Here is a 25,816-nt window from a genome sequence, read left to right as displayed (position 1 = left end):
AAACTGCTTGCAGATTGGCAGATGAAAAGATCCTCCCAAAGTCCTTAAAAAGTTAAATTAGCATAGATCAACAATATATATCAGTTCATAGAATCTCTAATGATAAAAAGAGAATGAGAAAAAACTTTTTCAATATGAATCATTAATGCTGTGTTTTTTTTCAAAAATTAGTAGTTGTACTGTCAACATTTCCTCCCATTTCCTTAAAAGAAAAGATGGGATTTAGGAAAATACTGTGTAGTTCTGAAACATGCATGAATGAGAGTTGAATTACAAAGAGACACAAACCAAGACAGATTGCACAAACAGACTTTCTCTCTACACTGTAAACTCTTTGAAAGCTGTTTTAGATAAAGATTGTGCATCTGAAAGTCTTTCTAGATAGACCAAACTGGAAAAAATCGCTATTTTGTTTGTGGCAAAGTATCAAATAAGTTAAAAGGTCTATTATTATTTAAATAATAATAATGAGGATAAAGTGATCTAAAGAAAGTAATTGTCATAAAATGTAATTATAATTTATTTAGCTGTTCCTGTAAATAATACTTAATACACTGCTAAACAAGGTCCAGCACTGGTGTGTTTTTGTTTGTTGGATCATTCAAAAACTCAAGAAAATTGCTTATATCTGCTTATAATGATGAATTATAATTGCTTATAATGATGTATCACCAAATTTATTTCAGATATATATATTTCAAATTCAGGCATATCTTAGAACATTGTTACAGTTTTAGAAGGTTTCAGGTAAATTTCTTCAGGATTGCATGTGATTGCTGATTTTAGGGGTAAAACAGAGATATTCATCATCAAAACAGCATTTTGATGAATTGTTGTGTGGTTTCCATTCCAAGATTGGAAAACAGGCTTCCTCAGGTTTGGCACCTACATAGTGCTGAGTAACTTGAATGTAGATGTACATTTTTAAATGTTAGAGTTGAAAATATTGGCCATAACATTTCAGTGCCTCCCTTGTTCTCATTTCTAAAAGTGAAGTTTAAACTATAATTTTAGTAATCTTATTTTACCCATTAATTGAATGATTCAGGAAAAAAAATGCTTCTGAGATTCAGAGCTGGAATGCACTTCTGCAATAATGCTGAGGTGGATACTTCACTGGATTTAGTTTAATGACCTGCTAAAACACTGGCATACCTCTCCAGTCAAAGGTGAGATTTTCACAAACATCTTTCTGTTTTCCCTCAGGATGTCCATTGGCACCATGTGTGTCCAGCTTAGAGGTACAACAGTAGTACTAGTATAGTAAATCTGAATGAGTAATAGCTTGTTCGAAAGGTTAAAGTGCATTTGAAATAATGTTCCATTTCTAAAATAAAGTTGGACTGGATTCCACACATTCGTTCATTAGAATCTCTTTCAAAACAAATCTCTAGCAGTCGTTCCGATTCCCTTTTCCTATTAATTGCATTGCTGAACACAAAAGCTATGTTATGTGCAGAATGACTGAGCTTATCCCTACTAGAAAGGAGTTATGTTTGGTATCTCAAGAACAATAAGGGTTTGCTGCCTGGTTGATCAATGCTGGTTCAAGTTCACATTCCCAAGCTCCCATTCTCCCACCTACATATGCAGGGGGTGGAAACAGCAAAGGGAGGGAGGACAGGTCCTTTTTTACACAGAGATGCTGAACAGAGACTTGCCAAATATCACAGAATCACAGAATTGCAGGGGTTGGAAGGCACCTCGAAAGATCATCGGGTCCAACCCCCCCTGCCAAAGCAGGTTCCCTAGAGCAGGCTGCCCAGGTAGGCGTCCAGACGGGCCTTGACTATCTCCAGAGAAGGAGACTCCACAACCTCCCTGGGCAGCCTGTCCCAGGGCTCCGTCACCCTCACCGTGAAGAAGTTCTTTCTCATGTTGGTGCGGAACTTCCTGTGCTCTATCTTGTGGCCATTACCCCTTGTCCTATCCCCACAAACCGCTGAAAAGAGGTTGGCCAAATTCTTCTGTCTCCCACACCTCAGGTATTTATACACATTGATGAGATCCCCTCTCAGTCTTCTCTTCTCCAGGCTGAACAGACCCAGGTCTCTCAGCCTTTCTTCATAGGGAAGATGCTCCAGGCCCTGTATCATCTTTGTGGCCCTCCGCTGGACTCTTTCCAGGAGATCCCTGTCTTTTTTGTACCGGGAAGCCCAGAACTGGACACAGTACTCCAGGTGAGGCCTGACGAGGGCAGAGTAGAGGGGGAGGATCACCTCCCTTGACCTGCTGGCCACGCTCCTTTTAATGCACGCCAGGATCCCATTGGCCCTCTTGGCCACCAGGGCACACTGCTGGCTCATGGTCAGCCTGTCGTCCACCAGGACCCCCAGGTCCTTCTCCTCAGAGCTCCTCTCCAGCAGGTCGTCCCCCAGCCTGTACTGATACATGTGGTTGTTCCTTCCCAGGTGCAGGACTCTACACTTGCTCTTATTAAACCTCATTTGGTTTCTTCCTGCCCATCTCTCCAGCCAGTCCAGGTCTCGCTGAATGGCAGCACAGCCTTCTGGCATGTCGGCCACTCCTCCCAGCTTTGTGTCATTGGTGTACTTGCTGAGGGCAGACACTATTCCCTCATCAAGGTCTTTGATGAAGATGTTGAACAAGAGCGGACCCAGCACCGACCCCTGGGGAACGCCACTAGTCACAGGTCTCCAGCCAGACTCTGCACCACTGATCACCGCCCTCTGAGCTCGGCCAGTCAGCCAGTTCTCAACCCACCTTACTGTCCACTCCTCTATCCCACACTTTCTCAGCTTTGCTATCAGGATGTCATGGGAGACAGTATCGAAAGCCTTGCTAAAGTCAAGGTAGATGATATCCACTGCTCTCCCTCCATCTACCTGGCTGGTGATGCCATCATAGAAGGCAACGAGGTTGGTCGAGCACGACTTCCCCTTGGTGAATCCATGCTGACTACTCCTCATAACGTTCTTCTCTTCCAAAATTGCTTGGAGATGACATCCAGAACAAGCTGTTCCAACACCTTTCTAGGGACAGAGGTGAGACTGACTGGCCTGTAGTTTCCCGGATCCTCCTTCTTGCCCTTCTTGAAGACCGGAGTGACACTGGCTATCCTCCAATCTTCAGGCACCTCTCTTGTTCTCCAGGACCTTTCAAAGATGATAGAGAGCGGTTCGGCGATCACCTCTGCCAACTCCCTTAGCACACGTGGATGCATCCCATCGGGACTCATGGATTTGTGTGCGTTAAGCCCACTCAGATGCTCCTGAACCACTCTCTCATCAATCATAGGGGAGCCCTCCATTTCCCAGCCCCTTTCTCCCCCCACCAGGGTCGAGGAGTTCCGGGGGGGGAGTCCGTCCTTGAAGCAAAGACTGAAGCAAAGAAGGCATTTAGTATCTCCGCGTTCTCGGCGTCTCCCATTACCAGGGCACCCCCCTCGTTCAGCAAGGGACCCACATTATCCCTAGTCTTCCTTTTACTGTTTACATACTTAAAAAAAAAAACTTCTTATTATCTTTTATCTCTTTTGCAAGCAAATATGTGCACAGCCAGGCTTGCATTGCCATAAACATTGATTTTAATCCATTGCTTGTAAAAACAATGAAAAGAGCAGAAGTTAGCAACCAATTAGTTTTTACTGTGTCTGTTGTTTTATTTGCCTAGTGGAAACAATTCACAGAGGCTTAAAATATTTTTGTGATACCTTGCAAGAAAACAGATTTTCTGTGTTGATTAGTAAAGAGTAGTCCTCTAAATTTATGAAATCTCTCCAATTTAGCATCCATTATAAGTAGTTTTAGCAAATTGGACACTGGATATGAAATAATGAAAAGTCAAATACTACTTTAGTAAATAATATTTGAGATATTTTTAGTGCAGGAGAATGGAGAGTTGGCCATGAAGCTCAGGTAAATATTATATGTGATTAAATATTATATGTGACAGGAACAAGTTACCATGTTCCACAGTGGTCTAGGGCTTTTGAAAGAAACACACATTTCACTGCCTGGAAAATTTCCCTCTTCTCTGGACTTTCAGAGAGACATGCTTGTGAATGGAAGGAATGAACATGTAGGGAAGATGTGTATTTATACACATGCACGGGGTACACAGTGGACACAGTGCAATGTGGATGCAGCAGCCACCCTCTGATTTTCAGTGGTAGCCTACTGCCTCCAGAGTGTCTCTGCCAAATTTTGGTAACAGTAGGTCTTTAAAAGGCTTGAAAATATTGCCCTTGGGGAATTGTATAATCCAATGTTTCAAGCCATTATTAATCCTCTTGTTAGCTTCTGGATAAAATCTTTTTTTTTTTTAATTTATTGCAATTTTCCAAAAATTTTTCTTTTCTCTTGCTGTTGTCTACATAGATCTGAATATATATATATATGTATATATATATATATGTGGGCGTGTACACAGTGTAAAATTCAGCAATTGAGAGGAAAGTCGAACCTCTAGAAATTAGAGACTGGAAAATATGACTCGACTGCATTAGTTATTATCCTCAGCTTTGTAGAAGCTCTTCTGAAATTCATTTACAGTAAATAGTTTTATTAAACTCTTTTCAATTTTTTGTTTTTGCTTTCCAGTATCTGAAAGCTGCTGCAAGCAAACAAAATGGCACCGATTCAGTGTCCTCCATAGATAAGATGACCTTGGTTGACCAATACTGAATGCTTTAGCATTAGAGTGGCACAGACCAGCTGAGATTATAGACAATTCATGCAAAGTGTGCAATTATGATTTTTCATTGATTCATGAAATATCATTAGTAGTCATCACAGCCTAAGCAATATAAAATCATTTTTTGTTTCCATTGAAAAGGAAACGGTTGCCTGTTGCATAAATATCCTGTTGTTTTCTAGCCTATGTACAATCCTGAAAATTCATTGTATGCTTGGGATCTGGTCTGACTTGAAGAATAACTGATGTGTAAATCCCTATCGAAGTCATGTACAAAGGATATTGGGCCTGTCTTCACCCAGTTGGTAGAAAGTGCTACCTCTCCCCACATATTTCAAAATTCTGCTTTAATCCTGGTGCTGCAAGACTGAAGGATCCTAGCATGCTTTGAGATGGATAAATGCTTGCTCCCAATCTAAGTGTTACAAAGGATAGCTCCATTAGCAATTTCTGAAAGAAGGTGTGCCCAACAATGACGTGCAGGATGGACTCGACCCTTAATTTCAGTTGTGAGGAGATTCAAGAATGACAGGTCATAGTCGTGAAGACAGCAACTAGGACTGTTGATGAAGGATGAGGGAGTCACAATCCCATTAATTTGGGTGTTCTATTGCCCTTTTATCTAGTGTAAGCTCTTTCCTTTTGGGGTATGGAAGAACACGTTGGAGATCAAATATGCTTAAAATAATCTTTTCTGTGCTGTCTTCCCCTCCCCTTCCTTTCATTCTTTCCATTCTCCCTCTCTTTCCCTCTCTCTCCCCCTGTTTTCCAAGCAATTTTTCCTACTCTGATCATGAGATAAATCTTGCTGAAGCCCGAATAAGTAGAGTTAACAGCTGACTGCACAGCTGGTGTGCTGTGACCACAGCTCGTTCAGCCCACCCTGCTTCTCTCACTGCTTTCTTTACGCTGCAGTCTGTCTGTATGGGCACATTAGTTCCTATCTTAAGCAGCACTGCTGTCATCCTACAGTAGATGAGTGTGGAAGTTATGATGTGCACGGCTGCCAGCACCAGGGAACCCCAGGTGTTGGCTCCACAAGGTACATTACCATTATAAGAATCAGTAACAGCTCCTGTTGAGTTGCCTTCACTGCTGTGCAGCTACTGACAGGAAAAGAGGAGCTACTTCTGAGTTTTAACACACATTCTGTTTGTTTCAGTATGTAGGCATTTTCATCTCAGGCCAGCCTCAGGGTCTTTGGGTCTGAAAATCAGCGTCTCTTCTAACTTTTTTTCTCCTAGTTTTCTCCAAACCTTTGACAAGAGAGGAAGTGTAATTCTTTAAAGTATTTTGGGAAAGTGTGTCTCACTTTTTCTATGACCTAGTCCCTCCCATAACTTCTGTGGGAATACATGATCTAATCTGCTAACTGATTAAAGGAACGCTGTTTTTTAGGTAACTGCATTAATGCGTGTTTGCCATTAACATCATTTTTTTTGTTCATGTTCTTGTTCGGTTTCTTTGAACTGTGCTCTATTATTTTCTTCATTCAGACACGCACAGTTCAAGAGTCAATTTATAGCAGCTTTCCAGAGCTACTGTTTAGTGGAAAATCTGTTGTTTTACGAAATAAAAATACGTTGTTGATACCGGTTTTAAGTGGACCTGTTGTGTGTGTGAAATAAAAATCTATAATAAGATTTTCTACTGTGATAGCTCTATTAAAAAGTTCTTTGTATAATAGGTCATGGTGAAGTTGCTTCTATTTAAAGCATTGAGTTTGATCTCAGCTTTGATCTATAGCTTTTGATCTTGAAAGAAGGATGTTGTGGCAGTGAAACAAAAAGAGTAGGAGAGAGGTGATTTTTTTTTGTTTTGTTTTTGTTATAAAGTTAAAGGGATACTGTCAAGATTTAGTACACACTAATTTGGACCTACCTTTATTTGCTTAAATCTATTTGCAAAGTCCATCTATTTCTACTTGAGAGGGAGTTTGCTCAAGCAGTTGCTTTGATAAGCCTTCTTTTTTACAAAAGCACAGATTTTCTTTTGAAGTTTTCAGGGAATTGACACATAGAGCATAATCTAGTTTTAAAATACAGAAAATACCTTAATGATACCAGGTGGGACTCGGTCTGCCTTTTTTATGTGTCTTGTTTCAAGTGCTAAACACAAGGCGTTTAAAAAAGCCCTAACCCAAGAATTTCTGGTGGTCAGATTTTCCATGGCTGACATAACTCGGGTCGGCTCCCGTCGCAGCGGAGTTTGAATATCCGGCTGAGAGAGCCGCAGAAACATCTGCTGGAAGCCCCGTGCCTAAATTTAATCACCTGCTGTTGAATAAAGCGTTTAACCGAGGCCTCAGCAAAGGGCTCGCTGCGCTGGGGTGTGAATAAAAGGCTGCTTCGGCCCTCGCTTTTAGGGTGCGTTTCAGGATTCCCAAGGCCGTTCGCGGTAAGAGCCGCGTTCCTCAGGTGGCAGGGAAGCTGTGGGGAGATCTCCGAGCGGCGCCGGACCCTGCCGGGCTCGCCCCGTTTATGCCCTTGGGGGGGGGGGGGGGTCGTAGGAAAGGGCTGGACAGGAGAGCGTCCCTGTGGATCACCCTGTGAGCTACAGGGATGGATCTCTGTGGATCAGCCCGTGCACCTCACACCCGTGCCGGCCTAGCAAGGGCCGTCCCCGGGGACAGCGTGGCCGGGGGGGACTCGGGGCCGGGCCGGGGGCGGCGCGGCAGACCCCCGGAGGCCGCCCCGGTGCCTCCCGTCCCCTACGTCTTTAAGGCAAGGCTCCTCCTCTCCGCGGGGCTCCGGGGCCGAAGCACGGGGGCGGGGGACCCCGCGGAGGTGTTTCATTTCCGACCGAGGGCTGCGGGGCGGCCTGGGCAGGGACGGGACGGGACGGGACGGGGCCCGGGGACGGGGGTGGCGGCGGCGGCGGAGCGGGCGCCCCGCAGCCCGTGCCGGGTGCCTCGGGGCGAGGCTGTCGGGGTGGGATGCCGCCTCACCGTGCTCTTTCTCCCCCCGTGTAGCCTTTGCTGGAGGAGGGCGAGACGTGGAAGGAGAGCCGGCTCGTCCAGCAAGTGAGCGGCGAGGTGAGGGGAGAACCGTTCGCGGCTGGTGCTCGCTTTACCCCGGCCGCCCCCCCCGCTCCCCACCCCGCTCCATCCCCCTGCTCCATCCCCTGCGGATCTCCTCGAGTTCTCCGCCTGACCCCTCCCGTCACGCTTTTATAAAATCTATTTAAATAAAATCAAGCCCGCGTTCGGATCAGGAGTAAAACATCCTTATGGGGGGGGGCGGAAAAAATACACACCCACGTGCTGTTACCTTATTATTTAATAACAACAACCCCGCTGTCTGCAGCTGGAGTTGGTAGTCTGGAGCAACGCTCGAGTGGGTGGCAAGAAATAAATTTTGTAAAAGGTGTAAGAGGTAGGGCGCAGAGGTTTTCCCCAGGATTTTTGCGCACAGCAGTGGTAGCTGTCCATCTGGCAGCCTGGTCTGACATCAAGCACGCTTCCTTTATGCAAAATAAAATAAATTTCTTAAGCTGAAAGCTGTAAGTTTTCTGTTCCCTACAGAAAGAGCAGAAGGGAAAGTGTTTTCGTAGGATGAAGAGCAGCATCTCGCTTTGACCATGCACAAGTAACTAAGCAGGTTACCTAAGAACATGTCATTCTAGATGGGAAAAATGCTTTTCCTCTTTCCAGTGAAGCAATGGAAAAACGTGTCTCGAGTCTGTTTATAGCTTCTTACTAATGCTGAGTAGCTGCACCCAGGTTGCATCTTCTTCCTAAAAAACCGCTATGGTTTTGAACTCCAGGTCACAAAATGGATTCGGACAAACCAGAGGATCAGAAAAAGCAGCAAAAAGAAAAGAAGGCAGGATGAAGTCATTTTCCAAAAGGTAAGGGATCACGATGTGCGTTTGTGTAAAGGGACAAAGGGCAGCACAACTGAAATGCTTTCGGCTGATTCCATTTTAAACTCTAAAGAGGTGGGTTTTAGCATCTTTGGCAAGGTGATAGCGAAAGAATGTTACTGATAATTTCAGTGTTTCACTCTAATTATTATGGAAAAAAAAATTATAGTCCTTAAGTATGTTTATAATTTCAGGGACAAAAGTTCCCTGTGTTTGTGTCTAACTTGAATGTTTTGCAGAAGTAAGATAAGAGCACTCTCATCAGAGGTAACTTGAGAGCTTTTGTCAGGATCTCCACCGTTATTTGCAAGTCTTCAAGTACTGTTAGCTGAGAAACAATTTTTCTTGGTGGGTTTTGGGACAATAACAAATATGATGCGTATATTGAAAAAAGTGCTATAACTGTGTCTGGCTTGTCATTCAGAAGGTAATCTGAAAATCATATATTTGCACTATAGGATCATTCACGAAAACGTGTTTTGGTAGTTATTTTAAAAATAACTACAAAGGATTTTTAAAACTGAATGCAACCTAAATTAAACTATTTTTAAACCAGTGACTTTTCATTTACCTGTTGTGAAACATTTGTGCTATAATGTTAAGCTGACCATTTAAATTACAAAGTAGAGAGGTAAGTAATCAGCCGACACTTGTATTAAATAACTATTTTATGTCCTCTGGGGGAAAAAAAAGTTTTTAATAGCTATCACAAATGAATAGGGATATATTTCCAAATGCATTAGAATTACGATTTTTCTTGCTTGCTTTGGTTATAGAAATATATTTTTAATTATTATTTTTAAACCCTTGTTACCTTTAAAGGATTAAAATAGCAGTATGTTGTTTTGCTGTTTCGACAGTGCTTCTAGAATGTATGATGAATCATTGCTGTTTCTGTAGCCAAATTCTTGCTGATAGCATGACTGCCAACTCCTGGGATGTGTTGCCTTAGTATGGGCATTGCAGTATTTGACAAATGTCTACAAAGTGCATTGTTGTATGTGGGTGACTTACCAGCTCCATGGTGAGTTTAAAAAATCACCAAATTGCATCCTTCAGTTTGCTATTACTTTTAATTTGTAACTGGTATACATCATTTAGGAAAAGGTGTTTTGTATTTGTTGCACTTTAGCACTTTAGAATGACATAATCCAAACATAAATGATTGCACCAAGTAATTCAATTTGTTTGTTTTCCCGTATGTGAATGTTTCTTTGCACATTTACCATTTGTATTTACAATAATTTATGTTAAGATTAAGAACAATTTCTTAAAGTAGAGTGTAAATTGTTGAGCAAAATGCATTGAAGGTCCAAATTGCCCTAATATAAGCTACAGTCTGCATGCAGTTTGAAGGAATTTTGAAATGGTACAAAGTAGGTCCACATCTTCAAAAGTACTGTTAAAAGTATCTTACAATATTACACTGTCTTCATCTCTTTTTATAGGAGAAAGCTTCCTCAGTGCAAAACCCCTTTATGATAAATTTCCATTTATATTTGAGATATTGTTCAGCTTCTACTGTTCCAAGGTTTGTGAGATAAATCTATAGGGTGTAGATCAGCTGTGTTAGAAATGCAAATACTAATGTATTAAACTAAGATACGCCTACTTTTTTAAAAATACATTGTTGTAAGGTCTGTAAGCAGAAGTGTGAACTAAGATTAAAGGCAAGAATACGCATTTTCTTCTAATATCCTTAAGTATCAATTCTCAGAGATTCTGTGTGGATTCAGAGAGCTGCATTGGCGGGGTACTCAACTGCATGGGAAAGAAAAGGCATGTAGATAACCTTACATTTGATACTGAAACTGTTGATTGGGGACTGAGGATGGGAATCATATTCCTTTGAATAATGACTTTTCCAGTAGAGTTAGAGATGAGAAGAGAGGAAAAAGGAGTGAGATCTCCCTGGTACTGGCAGAACCTTATTGCAGTATTTGGATTCAGACTTTAGGTTCCAACTAAGTTTACCATACAGACCTACCAGTCCAGGTAGGTGTTGCCCAGTCAGAGTGGATGGGGCTAATCTATGTTCCACTAGAATTCTTGACTTTCATCTGGCTTCATATTGGCTTGTAGTAGAAACAGCATGGCATAGGTCAAGTAATCCTTTGTGGATAAACAAAAAAACAAGAAAGAAGAAAGTAAATAATGAAAGACGAAGGTACCTTTGAAGAAAGCAACAGAGGCAGAGGTAAAACAATGAAGTGAAAACAGGAAGATAAGAAGCAGAGCAATAAGTAAACAGAAAAGTCAAAGACTGGGTATCAGCTTATATCACAAATGTAATTAAAGTAAGGTTACTGACCTGTTTGCTACAGCTAGAAAACCAAGCTATACATTGATCTTGCTGATCTTAACCTTTCAGAATGAGCACAAACTTTAAATATAGCCTCTAAACTTTCATGTTCCTGTGCTGTCCGATTTTCCTCTATCATTTTTTTCTTTATGATAGGAAGTCCTATTTCTAATACAAGATGGATGACTTTGCTATTCTGAGACACAGCCAAATCAAAGCAACCACTTCTGCATCTAAGTACAGAATCTAGAACAGAGGTATCTAACTATGGAATAAGTAAAACAGAATTGTGGAGGAAAGGTTGCTGACAACTGTGGGGGAATTACTTCTTGACAAAAGTTGTCTTCTAAACAGTTAAGTTTGCAGGAGCTGGCTGTACACACACATCTCTGCATTTAAAGAAGATTTGAACATAGCGTGTGCTGGGTAAGAACTGTGTAACTGGTAGTGCTAACTGCACTCAGGGGGCACATGAACCAGTGGGGAAGCTTGTGTAGAAAGGTGTGGTAGTGCTCTCCAGCGTGGACCCTCACACAATGGATTAATGTGGTGTAATGAGTTTTATGGATGAGAAGGACTCTCTAGACGAGTAACTAAGAGGTCTTTTGCTTTTCTCTCTCTTTTTTATTTTTTAACTTTTTTCCATTTCAAACCTTTTACTGCTCTTTCTCTCAAGCGTTTTATTCTTTTTCCTAGCTTTTACTAAAATCTGTTTTTTCTGCTTCTGTTTCAGTGATCTTTCTTTCTTCTTTGTCTCTTTTGGTCATCTTCAGTACTGTTTATTACTTCCTATTTACTTTTTTCTGCTTTTTAAGTTCCTCCCTTTTGCTCACCTTATTTGATATAGTACTGTAGATAATCATATGACACTCCCACATTCAGACACAAGTGTATATGTATCCCTTGCATTTCTGCTTTGGTCAACCTTCTTCATCTTGTACTTTCTTTACTCCTTATTTAATCTTATGCTGTCTCTTCATCCTTGTAATTTAGCTGGTCAGCAAATTCTTCAGTCGGTATATGTATTGATACAGAATGTTGTCTATGTGAGAAAATTAGAGGAAAGTAGAACAAAGATTGGAAAGGATTGGTTAAAATGAGTGTTCTGCTATGATGAGACGAGTGTGAGAAATGCTAAGCATTATATTTTTTTGTTGTTTTACTGGACTGTGCCTGTTTGAAAAAGGTTTCTGTTGTCCATACCAATTCTGAGTGTTGGAAGAGAATGATCTTTTAGTCTGAATAGTGGTACTGTAGCATGTGATATGTATCCGCTGTCAAATTTGACGGGAAACATTTCTTTTTATGAGGAGACTGATTCACTTTTACATGAAATACAGTGTTAAAATATAAAAGATGCTTTGAAAGCACTCCTGTAGCAGTAAAAGTGTCATAAGATGAGATGCCAAGCGTACACAGAAGTTAGGGAGAGAGCATTGAAAAGTGTGTGTGTATACAGTAAGGAAGATGATATGTTGCAAACTGTCAAACTTGAGTTTGTCTGCTTTCAGTTTTAGTTTGATTCCATACTGAAACTTTGAGGGATAATTCAACTTCTCCATAATAATTTCTCCTGCTTTATTGGAAGTACGTTTTTCATGTGTTTTAAGTTTGTCTGTTAGTTTACAGAAAATTTGCTTGTTTGTTTGTTTGTTTGTTTTTCCTGGTGGTTGTTGCCATTGATCATTCACTTTCTTCTCACTCCAGAGGTTTGCAGTTGTAGTAGTATTTAAGCTCTGTTAATAACCTGAACAAAAATTACTTTGTTGAAATAGCAATTAAATTTTTAATTAAAAAAAATAAAGAAGTTGTGGTATGTATGACTAATGCTAAATACTGTAACTCTTCTGTACTTTAACAACGAGATCACCAGTGTAACTAAAACACAAGAAATGGTTCTTGCAATTCATTATAACGAGTTGTGGTGTTATACCTGAAGTAGAAAATGTTTCGATGTCTCTGAGGAGGGGGGGGAAAAAAAAAAAGGGAAGAAAATATGGTGTGCTAAGAGAGCTTCCATTTAACTAGGGAATTTATTCAGGATAATGTCCTGCTAATTCAGATGAAGGAATAGTAACATACAAGGCATTAAAGTTTCTTTAAAACTTTTAATTATTATGTATTCTGTGTTTTTCAAAATGAGTGCATTTACTTTAATCCACCAAAATGAGAATCAAAGCAAGGACCAAATCTGAAGTACTTATCTTGCACTTGCACACCGCATAGTGCGTGACAGCTAAAGAAAAAATTGTAACAAGTCCTGAAGTCTTCTTCAGCAAGTGTTCAGTGGAATCACTTATGGAACCTTACAAAGCCAAATTTTCTTAATCTTACAGAACTGTAGGAACACTATGTGTTTGCTGGTGTCCATTGTTAGCAGAAAACATTTATTTCCTTTGTCAAACATGGAAAGAAAATTCTAATGCACATCATGCATAGAGTATAATTGCAGTAAATGTTAAGTCATTTCAGAAATAGTGTGTTGTTTTAAAAAACCTTCCCCCTGAATACATAGGAATGCAATTTCAGGCTGTTAACGTTAAACATTTTCAGTGTTTAGCTTTCTATCCTCATAAAAATATCTGTATTTATGGATTGTTTGGAAACTGTAATTGTACAGCTCCAAAACACTTTATTTTTTAGGATTGCCCTGCCTCAAAGCTGACTTGAGATGCGTTCCATAGCACCAGCAAATACCTGTGCCTATAGGTAAAAATATACGCATAAAAAAAAATAAAAATAGTCCAATTCTGAATCCAGTATCAGCTATGTCTTATATTGACATGACACTACTGAAAACGTTGTTTTCCTTTTTAATAGCACCTGCCTTCATTAACAAGTATAAATGTATAGTGCATTTCACACTGAGTCTCCCAGATGGATATAATTATTCTGTTGTCAAAGGTTGAATATTCCTATTAGGCCACATTCAAGCTGCAGTTTTAGATCAATGTTGCGACTTATCACCACACATACAATGATGCACCTGCTTCCTTTCAGAGTCTGAGGTGACAATTTCTAAATTATGAGAACTCGGGCCAGCATGGCCATGTGTTGAAATAGTTTAAAGTTTACAGATAATTACAGTAATTATGGCGGTTCAAACCATTGGCCTGCTCCATCCTGTGCAGTGAAAGATTAAGGTCACTTTAATGTAAAAAATGAGATTTGTGAAGGAAAGAAAAAGGCAGTTTTAGTGGAGAGTTTTTTTCCCTTTTGATTTGTAGAAAGAACTGGTTATACTCCAGTGATAGAACAGTATTTGTTAATCAGTCTCATTGGAGACATTTGAATGAGGCAGTGTTTGCACATGTTATCACATGATAAATTACTGCAATCTACTAATGTCACCAACATTTGAGTCTATCGCTGATTCTAGTTAAAAAGTCATTTTTAGTGGTTGATATGGGCTCCTTTACACCTTAGCTTACAAGTACTTTTTGTCCTTAATTAAACAGGAAATGGAAAATGTGGGAACAGTTTTGTTCTTTCCAAAATAACAGAAAGCATTTGATTCTTTCTAGTACTTCTCAAATGTCTTACTGTCCACTTTTTATACAGTTAATTCTGAGCGGTGATGTAGTGAGTTCTGGGAGTAGAAAGACAGTTGTCTGTTTTAGGGCATTTGCATCTGGACCAACTTACTACATTTGAAAAACGTGATGCAGTGCATTGAAATACTCCATAAATTGTCTTCTACAGTATTTCCTATGGATTTTTGTTTAATTACTTGAGAATATACACTTGGGAATGCCAGTTGAATAATCCACTTGGTCTAAATGTCCCAAAATTATTCCTGAAGTACCTGACTCTAATAACTCCAAAGGAGTTTTAATGGGTCTACTGGCTGTAATATGCTTTATTTCAGTATTAAATGTGTTGTATTTGTATTACGTTTATTACTAATTGTCCAGAATAGGCTTAATAATTTTTCAGTGATGATCCCTAGTTATTGTTCTCATTCTGTGTCTTTATCAGTTTAGATTATGTTCAGATACTGTATAGTAAAAAGTGCATGTAGGTGTTTGTAAATGTAGAATTGTCATTTAAAGAAATACATGAGCACAGAAAACAAACGCTAGAGCTTTTACAGAACTGGTTTTAAAGATTTTGAAAGCTGTTAATCTGCTTTTTCATAGCTGTAGGTCTTAATAGTGGCCACAGGTGCTTCTTATAACATCACCCTTCTGCCCCCCAACTACCCACTAAGAAACTCTTAGATCAGTAGGGTGGCCCTTAAAAGCACATACATCCTGGGTAGCCTTAACTGAACAGGCAGGATCGAATTCCTAAAGTTGTGTAGATTATACTGTGCTTATTTTGTCTATGCTGCATATATTTGTTTTACTTTTCTTGTGGTTGCAAATGTAGTGACTACTCACAACTGTCTAGCTCCTATCTTCAGATGCATTGCTCACAGGTTTTACGCGAACAGTGCAGACGTGCAAAACTACAGTGTCTCAACATTACCATGGATATTTATAGGATATCAGTATAGTTATCTGTGCTTCAGTTTTCTATGGTTTTGATTCAGAAGTGATTTTCAGTGGTGATTATTAAAGTATAAGAAATTTGTTGTCCGCCTGTACTATAGCTGTGTTGTAGCTAATAATCAGCCCTCAAGTAAAGCTTTTACCCAGAAAAATTACTGATCAAAACGAAGCTTCAGCAATTATATTGTTCTGTACATGTCTTTCTTTCCATTCTGCCTTTAACTTAGGTGTCCACTGGCTGTTTCCAGACAGATTTGTTAGTGTTCTAAATCAGCCATATTCCTGTTGCTATAAGGAAAGTCCAAATTAAGGCAAGACGGAAGTGTGAGCTCTGGGAATCTGAACAGATGCATGAGGGAGATGTTACGATTGTCCCAGCCACAGGAAACTTTTTGGTTGACACTTTGAGCATATGAAACAGTTTGGTCATGAGACACAAGTTTCATTTACTGTTTTGATTTTTTGAACCATATCCTATCTACTATTCAGGTCACATGCCCTACTTGCATTGAACACCCACATAATGAATTTGCCTTACAGTTGGTTTTCTCCTCCACTCTAGTACATGAGAAGATAGGGGCTTAGGACTTAGTTGGGAAGGCTGATGAATATCTTACTTATGTTGTCTCATCTGTATTGCAAAAGGAAATGAAATAAGCCTCTAAAATATTAAATGTTTCCATGCCCAGGATCCTATTTATTTCAAAGGAAAGATGGCCACTTCAGGGCTCGTTTTGTAATAACTATGATAATCTTGTTTTTGTTAGAATTCAAGAGATTTCTGTGTTTCGACTTTAGTTCTGATGAATTTAGTAAAGCTACTCACATGTGTAAATGCAGGCCTTAGTTATTCATTCTAAAGATCTTCTTTCCAAACAAACACTATTGGTTGAAGGACAGATCTGACTTCTAATTTCCTTGATCGTCTTTACTGGGAGATGTTATTTTTTTTCTTTCTTATAGCACAGAAGAAACAATTGTGTACGACTTTGGGGCCGGTGCAGAGATAATAATGGGGGGTGGGGGGTGTAACTGTAGAATTCCTTTGTCTTAAGCTCAATTTTCTTTCATCTCCTGCCATTTCCCCTCTCCTGTAAAGTAGGTGCCCTTCTGAGCATATGCGAGCTTATAGTATGAAAAAAGTATGGAAAACCTGCAAGGTGGAGTTTGTCACCCAAATTTACCCTCATTGTGGCTTGATAAATTAGGTCTATATCTCAACAATTTTATTTTGTGTTACCATGAGTAAGCCTCTTAGGTTTACAAATGCTTATAAAGAAATAGAAGGAAATACTATTTTTTTTTTAATATTCTCTATTTTGGGGCACAGGCATTCACATTTAGGAAAAGCAATTGCTTGAAGAAACTAAGGAATTGATTGATAGGAAAAGTGATTTGGACCTACTTGAATTTATAGATGCAGTTATGTGAAAAGATAATATATTAATTTTTTTTTTTTACCAGTGTAAAGAATTTATATATCATGCTTTTATTCTAATACATCCCCTTATTCCACACCATCTGTAATATTTTTCTGGGAATTAAGCAATTGCTTCTTGAAAAACTGCCGTATCTGTTTATCAGGACAGGAGAGGAGACATAAATAACAACAAAATGCTTTTCAGTATCATGTTAATTGCTCCTACTTTTACAGTTGCTCTAAGATGCTGAGTTGTATAAAATCTAGAGATCCTAGACTTCTCAGAACATAAAATCTAGTAGTGTGAAGACACAGTTATAGTGTGACTGTATGTTTACAAACTTCTTCCATAGAAGGAGATAGGATGCCATCCAGAGGGACCTTGACAGGACTGAGAGGTGGGCCTGTGTGAACAAGGCCAAGTGCAAGGTCCTGCACATGGGTCAAGGCAATCCCAAGCACAAATACAGGCTGGGCAGAGAATGGATTGAGAGCAGCCCTGAGGAGAAGGACCTGGGGGTGTTGGTTGGTGAGAAGCTCAACGTGAGCCAGCAATGTGTGCTTGCAGCCCAGAAAGCCAACCACATCCTGGACAGCACCAAAAGCAGTGTGGCCAGCAGGGCGAGGGAGGTGATTGTCCCCCTCCGCTCTGCTCTCATGAGACCCCTCCTGGAGTACAGCATTCAGCTCTGGGGCCCTCAGCACAAGAAGAACATGGGCCTTTTAGAACGAGTCTAGAGGAGGGCCACAAGGACGATCAAGAGGCTGGAGCATCTCTCCTACAAAGACAGGCTGAGGGAGTTGCTGTTGTTCAGCCTGGAGAAGAGAGAAGGCTCCGGGCAGACCTCATTGCAGCCTTCCAGTACCTAAAGGGGGCCTACAGGAGAGATGGGGAGGGACTCCTTTGTCAGGGAGTGTAGTGATAAGACAAGGGGTAATGGCTTTAAACTAAAAGAGATTAGGTTTAGATTAGATATAAGGAGGAAATTCTTCACTGTGAAGGTGGTGAGGAGCTGGAACAGGTTATCCTGAGAAGCTGTGGATACTCCATCCCTGGAATTGTTCAAGGCCGGGTTGGATGGAGCTCTGAGCAATATGATTTAGTGGGAAGTGTCCCTGCCCATAACAGGGGGGCTGGAATTTGATGATCTTAAAGGGATACCTTTAAACCCAAACAATTTTGTGACTCCTAAGTGCCTTTTTTATCTAAGAAAATCATTAACATTGCATGAGATACCTCAAAATATGTGCTGTTTCTAATATCACTGCTGAAGGGTGGGGAATTTTAACATAGTATGGTAGGGTGTTGGGCGGCATGATTCTTAGTTTAGAAAACAGAAGTGTGCTATCGTCTTGTGCCTGCACAGCATAGAAAGAGATACGAATGAGCTGGAGGTAGTAAAGAGTTACTATGAGAAATAATAATTCTATATATAATTCATTATTACAGTGGTATAATTATCTTAATGATGTGTGTTGCTTTACAACTATGTAAGATAGAAATGTAAATGTAGGTATCTTGTGCGAATGTCCTGTGCCTGGTATAAAATGGCATGTAAGTAAATATTTAAATGGTTATATTTAGTTAAAAGTACCGGATCGGACCATTGAATTTTCCTACGGCTTCCTGTGCAGTTTGTCAGGGACATAGGGACGTCTGAAAACCAACCATTTTCTACTTACAGAGTTTATTTCATATCTTGCACTTGTTTTTAATCAGTTAGAGCCTGTGAATGTCCTGCACAGGAATCTGTTTGAAGTGTTTTTAAAAAGGTTGTGTAATACCAATGACCTAGATGGCGTGTAGACACTAAGTCTTTTCATTTGTTTTCTCTTGTCCAGAGCATTGAGACAGGAAGCATTCTTAGAATTATTTTTAGATTTTTAAAAGTCAACCTTGATTTCCTCTCGTAACAGTAATCCTTTGGCTAGGTCCGAATGCAATATTCACTCTTTCATGGTGCCATATGCTTACAATTCTTTGCTTTATTTTTGGTGCCTCGTTTTTAAAGAAAGTACTCAAAGACTTCAGTCTATATTGGATTGTCATACTTGAAATGTCTGGGTGCAGAAGAAAGCACTCCCCAATGTGTCCATGATTCTTTTCATCATGGGTCTAAATCAAGCACAGTAAGTGGGTTGATTTTTGTTCAGACTAAAGAGATGAACATGTCTAAAAGATTGGACATTTCCTTGCTCCGTAACTGTAGTGTCTTTATGACATTGCATTAATTGTGAGAGGAGGATGGCTAAGAGAAAAGTAGTCTGGAATTCTTGTCTCCCTGTTAGCTTATCTCCTCATTTCCCATCTGAACTGAGAAACAATCTGTAGGTCTGAATGTATCTTATGCCTGGGCCATGGTGCTGCTGTTGCTTCAGCTGACGTGTCGTCATTTTCAACTGAGGAGAAATTGGGTGCGTCATTGTGTTTCTTTAACCTCTGCCTTTTGCTCCTTGTTCCATTTCCAGTGTTAAGATCTGGGAAACCTCTTCAGAGATGTCTTTATCTCTGAAACACTGCAATACATTGCAGTTACTGGAACATACTATCCTTTCTTATACCACATAAATGAACTATGCTATTTAGAGAAGGTGAGCAAGACTGAGTTCTGCTTCTTTGTGATGTAGAAATATACTTAGCTAAGTGTTTTGTTACTTGTTAAGCCAACTTAATATTTCTAAACCATACTGAGATTGGTAGAGGTGATGACTGTGAGAGCTTAGGGAATGTCTGTTTGTTGTTGGTGGTGTCTGAGCAATGACTGATGGTTTTCAGCAAGGGAATTAGTGTTATTTGTCCTTTGTGATAGACTTCAGCTTTGCAGTATCTTACTTGTATTCGTCTTGCCATACAACTTCATGTTTAAAAATCATACGCTAGCCAGTGTTGGACTGTATTCCTTCCATCAATGAAAAGCTAGTTTTTCAGCTTACTTCTTCCTGAATCATCTTTATCTGAATGTGTTTTTTATTCATTTGGCTTGTTCTAAGGTTTGAGAGTAATAATGTTGTAAAATTGTCTGGATGGCAGTGGAAATCCCTTGTGACTAAACAAATCTGTGGAAGAGTTACTTTTGGAAGACTATTGTATGATGTTTAATTGGCCATAACATTGTGAGTATTTGTTAAATGTTTATGAAAACCTGACTGTGGACAGAAAAGCATGAACTCTCACTAACTTGCCTGCAGATCTCAAAAACGAAATTCATTTCACAGAGGAGAAACTGGAAAATGAGAGAAGGTGGATCAATATATTGTTGTCTTCATTATTATGATTTTAGTTACATTTAAAATTTATATAAACTTGAAGTGACAACATGAAAAGTAACCAAACCATGAAGTGTTATCAACACAGATAACATCCTTGAGATTTTGTCATGCTTGTTGGTGTCTTGGCCGAGGAGATCCAGGTAGGCTTGTGAAAAGAATTGTTGATTGTAAGTTGAAGCTCAAGGCTTTCTGTTTGTGTTCTCACGCCCTGCCCCACTACCTGCATGTTACACTGGGGAGGCTTCTGTTTTCCTTTGGGAATATTACAAATAGCCCCATTGTTGGCCTGCAAAGCACTCCAAAACCGGACATAAAAATAAAGTTGCTTTAAGTTGTTGTGGGGCACAACAACCCCATGCAATACTACAGGCTGGGGGAACAGTGGCTGGAAAGCTGCCTGGCAGAAAGGGACCTGGGGGTATTGTCAGCAGTTGGCTGAATATGAGCCAGCAGTGTGCTGAGGTGGCCAAGAAGGCCAACAACATCCTGGCTTGTATCAGAAGCAGCGTGGCCAGCAGGGCTAGGGAAGTGATTGTCCCCCTGTACTTGGTTCTGGTGAGGCCGCACCTCGAGTACTGTGTTCAGTTTTGGGCCCCTCGCTACAGGAAGGACATCGGGGTTCTTGAGTGTGTCCAGAGAAGGGCAACAAAAAGCTGGCGAAGGGTCTAGAGAACAAGTCTTATGAGGAGCAGCTGAGGGAGCTGGGGTTGTTTAGCCTAGACTAAAGAAGGCTCAGGGGAGATGTTATCTCCCTGTACAATTACCTTAAAGGAGGCTATAGTGATGTGGGGTTCAGGCTCTTCTCCCAAGCACCAAGTGATAAGGGAAAAAGGCCTTAAGATGTGCCAGTGATGATTTAGGTTGGATATTAGGAGAAGTTTCTGTCCTGAAATAGTTGTACGGCATTGGAACAGGCTGCCCGGGGAAGTGGTTGAGTCACCTTCCCTGGAGGTCTTCAAGAAATGTGTAGATGTAGAACTTTGTAGCATGGTTTAGTGGTGGTCTTTAGTACTAGGTTAAAGGTTGGACTAGATGATTTAGTCCTGGTCTTTTCCAATCTGAATGATTCTATAAGTTACGTGTAAGGAGAATTTGGCTACCAAATTTTGTGTTCTGTTTGCTTTTAACGTTAGGAGATGGGGGATAGAAGTAAAAATACACAGAGAGGGAATGTCAAGTTAAAGATGTCCTTACAAGGATATTCTTCATATTCTAGAAGCTAGCGTATAGTGCAAAAGGCTCTTTTCCTGTTTATTGAATTTATTACCATCTTGGCTTAGTTAAGAGTGGACTGGGTGGGTGTTTTGCAATGCAGACTCTTTTTCCAAAGCACTGGCAAAGATTTAACAGTAATCCAGCTGAGTTCCCCTAAGGGTTTGAGCTAAAATTCTGACTTTCATATTAAATTAGGCATAGTTACAAGACAAGAGTTATTTGAAGTTTTTGTGAAGCATGTGACTAACAGAGCAGGCAACTGGGATGCAAATTGTTTCGTGTATTTTTTTTTTGTTGTGTCAAAAATTTATTCAGGATGCAAAAGGTTCTTATTGAACGTTAAGGATCTCTACTCAATTTTTTTTTCAATCTTGAAAACAAAACAGCCCTCTCAAACTACCTCCCCCCAGCTTCCCATACTTGAGAATTGCTCCCTAAAAAGGGCTTCCCCCTTTTTGCTAAGCATGTGTAGCTACATACAACTATCAACTAGATATGTTTTTTTTTTTTTCTCTGTTTGTACCTCACTTGTATTTTTGAAGTACTTTAGCAGATGTTGTCGTTTATGTGATAATGCCTGAATTAGCTTCTACTTTGTTTCCTTGGCCTGTGATTCTTTTTGACAGGGTGCTGGAGACATTTCTGCCAGTATTATGGGTTACGTCACGAATGAGAATCGTGAAGTAAATGTTGTTGCATGCAACTTAAGGCAGAAACTTCTTATAAAACTTTGAAATGACCTGTTACCACACAACAACTTTTTTTACCCAAGAATTGTGTTGTGCTTTGAAAATAGTGTAATATCTCAGTATATGACATGTTTAGATTGATGTGTGATTAGAGAAAATGTTAAAAATTCTGGCCTATCTACGTTTGAGTCATCTCCACAGTTGTTGCTGGATTATTCCATTGTTGGTGTCAGGTTTAGCAGCACTGGGTGATTTGGGAGAAATGGAAGGTAAAGTGACACAATCACAAAGTCAGTCTCTCCACAGTGTCAAATGCAGTCCTTTTATTTTCATTTCTTGTCTACCTGCATTTTCATATTTTTTTTTCCATGTTTTCTTTCCATGTTCTCTACCATGAGTCTCCTCTTCAGTTCATAGTGAAGACTTGATTTTCAGCAAACTATTTCCTCCGTTTGCAAAAAAAAAAAAAACCTACCTTGAGCATGAAGACTCATCTATAAACAAAGAATGTTAACAGATACACCATTGCAATGAATGTCCTAATGAATGTTCATTGTAATAAATGTTTTAAACCATGTTCTTTACATGGTTTAAATCTTTATCGAGCTCTTTTTTTTCTCTGCTTTACCTATAAAAAGAAGAGGGAGAAGGTGAAATGTTAATGTTAGCTGGTTTGTTCTTTTTAATTGAACAAATGGGAAGAAAATACATATTTATCTACAGAACGAATCTGCACGATTACCAAGGCACTCGTCCTTATTTATTTTCTTTTTGTGCTCTTATTCCTGTCTTCTTATGGATGATGATGTTGAACCATGTAAACTGCAGAGAACAGATGCTTTGTGAATATGTCTGTGATAATTTTGTAAAGGATTAAGGCATTTTTTTGGACGCGCAGAAAATACTAAAACATAAAAACTGAAATAACATGAAGAATATAGTGGTTTCCTTTTAGCTCAAGTAGAAGTGGCACCTCATGATCACACCTTGATGTCATCTGCAATAAAACAAGATTGTAATTTGGAGGTGGGAGTTACGTATGGCCAAAAAGCCTGTATATACATTAGCTCAATTCAGTAGCTCTCCCAGTCATTTTAGATGCTGAAGGAAGACTCACTTACCTGGGGAGGACTAGCGTTTCTGAGGTAGGCCTTTCTGTTACAAAGCAGGCTGCTGTAAAATAGTGCTGTGGCTTTTCTTGCTTTGTTTTGTTGTGTTTTTCTCAACCCAACTGGCAATAGAACAACTATTAATCACCCAGATCGAGTGTTTTTACAGTCTGCTGGTAGTTTTGATAACTGGACTGAATTTCTGGGGAGATCAGTAGCTAAATAGGGCCTTTTATATCTTAATTTGACTATGGACAAGATTGGTAATGGCTGAAAACTAGCTGTATCTAAAGGTTGCTCAGTGTAGGTTTCTTGGTAGAAGCTGTTTCTAAAACAGCTAATAAGAAAGCTGGTTTTACTTAAAATCCTTTTTTGATTGTTTCAGCAAAAGTCAAGGATAGGATAGATATGAAGATACGTAACATCAGAGGTTCTGAGTTGATGCTGATGCTCTCGGCTTTGTATCTTCTGTAGGCTTTAAAGTCATTCCTTATGAAAAGAAAAAAAGAGCTAATTTTCCATTATTTACTCTGGGGGTTTTTGTTTTAGTGATGTATTTCTTTTTTTGTCTGTCTGTATATGGCGTTCCTTCTGGATATCTAAAGAGAAGATATGTTTGAAATGAGCAAGCTGTAAGGACTGTGTATGTTGCATGTAAGCCAGTCAAAGTAAGTGATCAGTCAGAAAGCTCTTTTAAAATTGACATTTTTTAACATTGATTTACAATTAATATGATTGTTTAATGAGGGAAGGCAAGAAAAAGCTGACTGACTTTCAGCAGGAGGTGGCAAGCTTAACGTGTGTGTAAGAGAGCTTGCAGTAAGAAGTAGTGAATTTACGGTCAAACCGTAAGTAATTGGGAGTGGGCTGAGGGAGATGTCCAGTTATTAAATCAAATAGAAGGAAGAAATATTTTTTAAAAAGACAGTATGGGAAGTTAACCTCTGTTTAAATAGGATCCAAGCGGTGAGTTATCGAGGGAAAAGTACCTGTCCGTGTAAAGAAAGGCTTTGTCCCAGATGGGAATATTCATCTCCCAGGGGGTGTTAAGGGTTTGCAGCAATTCCCATCTTTCACAACTTCTTGGCTGATTTGCTATTAGGATATTTCTGCATAAATTGTTTTGAGCTTTGTGTTCTTTCTAATGTCCTGGGTCCTATATGGGTGCTCTGTGTTACAATCTTCCTTGACTCTACTGCTTTAAGACAGCAGAGAGACCCATCTGAAGTCGTAATGAAAACCTGCATCTTTGCTTCTCAGGACACTCTGGGAAGCTCTTGAAGTGCAGGTCAAGCACTTGTGGGGGGTGACAGTGGGGAAGAACTCGAAACTGACAGTGAGAAGTGGAATTTATACACACTTGGATCTCTGGTAAAGTATTTTTGGATTAACTAACTGCAAGATTAATTACTTTATAACAACAAGCAAACTGGTCTAACAGGGAGTTCCCGTTATTAGCATAATAAAAGTGTTAAAAATAGAATTCACAGCAAACAGGATGTCGAGTCATAACTGTGCAGTTTCGGTTGCCCGGTATTTATGCAGCTGACCCCCTGTGCTGAGATGAGGGAGCAGCGAGGAGCCGCATGACTGTGAGTAAAATCCCGTTTCATCCGACTGCACCAACATGGCGGCCCCCAGAGGGAGTGGGCTGCCGCCTGAGGGTAACGCGGAGAAATGGATTATCACCTCCGAGGGACGGCACACGCGCTGCTCCCATCCCAGAGGTGGCACAGCTTTTTCAGAAAAGCTGTTCTGAGGCCTGGCAGGTTGAACGGTGCATTTTTGTGTTGCTAGTCGCGTCAAAAATAGTGTTTTCTCTGTGTTAGTAATTCCGGATACCCACTGTCTGGAGCCCAGAGACTTTATTCCAAGCTACTGAACTTGTTTTACCAGATGAATTAACAAACCAACAGTTCTGGGAGATGGGTTGTGCTTCTCAGCCAGAATTACATAGCACGCACTCCGTGCGTCGTGGGAAATGTCCCTCACTGACCATTTAAAGTAGAACTATTGAGAAAATTCTTTCTTCAACTCTGTAGACAAACAGGCATGCCTGCAGCTTGAAGTCTGGACCAGACAGCACTGACATTTCAGCCCAGAGAACAATTTCTGTTCACGATTCCCTGCCTGTTATATGACTGCAGATGAGACAGGCTCACTCCAGAAAGCTCGAGAGCACAGAGCTGTGCTCAGTGCCATATGCAAATACGTGTGTTTTTTTTGCATCCATATTGTGAAATTCAGCCAGCTGTGCCAACAGCATTTAGCTGAAACCAACCTTCTCGATTGTTTACCTTTGCATTCGGAAAATTTCTGTGACTTTCAATGCAAAAAAACTTAAGTTTTAAGATGCTAATCCATGAATGTAACCAAAGACATAGTAAAAAGTATTTGAGACACTACTTTTAAGAGTTGATGGCAAATATTAATGTTTATTGACAATACTGATAGCAAGCTTGTGTAAAAAAAAAAAAAAAGTTTAATAAGGTTTCTAAAATAATAAGACTCCTAAAGATTGTGCTATATGTATTTGGAAGAAACAGGCATTTTCAGAGTTGGCATATCTCAAAATAAAAACATTTTTTCTTATTTTTCAGCTGACTTTCTTCTGAGTAACATTTTAAGAACTTCTGAAACTGTTTAGCATGTCAGAGGATATGTATGCAGTTTCTGTGAATGGATATATTCTAAAATTGTTTTCCAGGTACCTTGGTAAATAAAATAATTATAAAAGTATTGATAGAGGCTCAGAAGTTTCACCAAATCTATGATGTAGAACAGCTGCCTGTCTGTAA

General features: G+C 39.8%; 1 protein-coding gene across 16 annotated transcripts in view; it reads left to right on the top strand.

Annotated features, from left to right (window-relative positions):
* The window catches only part of AOPEP (aminopeptidase O (putative)), a 200,085-nt gene that overhangs the window by 112,974 nt on the left and 61,295 nt on the right, over positions 1-25,816 (top strand). For 10 of the 16 annotated variants that reach the window (XR_007169588.2, XR_010827952.1, XR_007169586.2 and 7 more), the window contains exons 12-13: positions 7,628-7,690; positions 8,422-8,505. Coding sequence is in view for 5 of the 16 variants with exons in the window: in XM_048080489.2 (XP_047936446.1) it covers positions 7,628-7,690; positions 8,422-8,505 (147 nt within the window). In the remaining 11 variants the exon portion in view is untranslated. The other 6 variants (XR_007169592.2, XR_010827953.1, XM_048080492.2 and 3 more) reach the window with 6 other exon arrangements.

Source organism: Anser cygnoides, chromosome Z (assembly GCF_040182565.1).
Source record: "Anser cygnoides isolate HZ-2024a breed goose chromosome Z, Taihu_goose_T2T_genome, whole genome shotgun sequence".
NCBI classification, from domain to species: Eukaryota; Metazoa; Chordata; class Aves; order Anseriformes; family Anatidae; genus Anser; species Anser cygnoides.
Note: the sequence above shows the minus strand (reverse complement) of the source record. Positions and strands in the feature narration are given on the sequence as shown.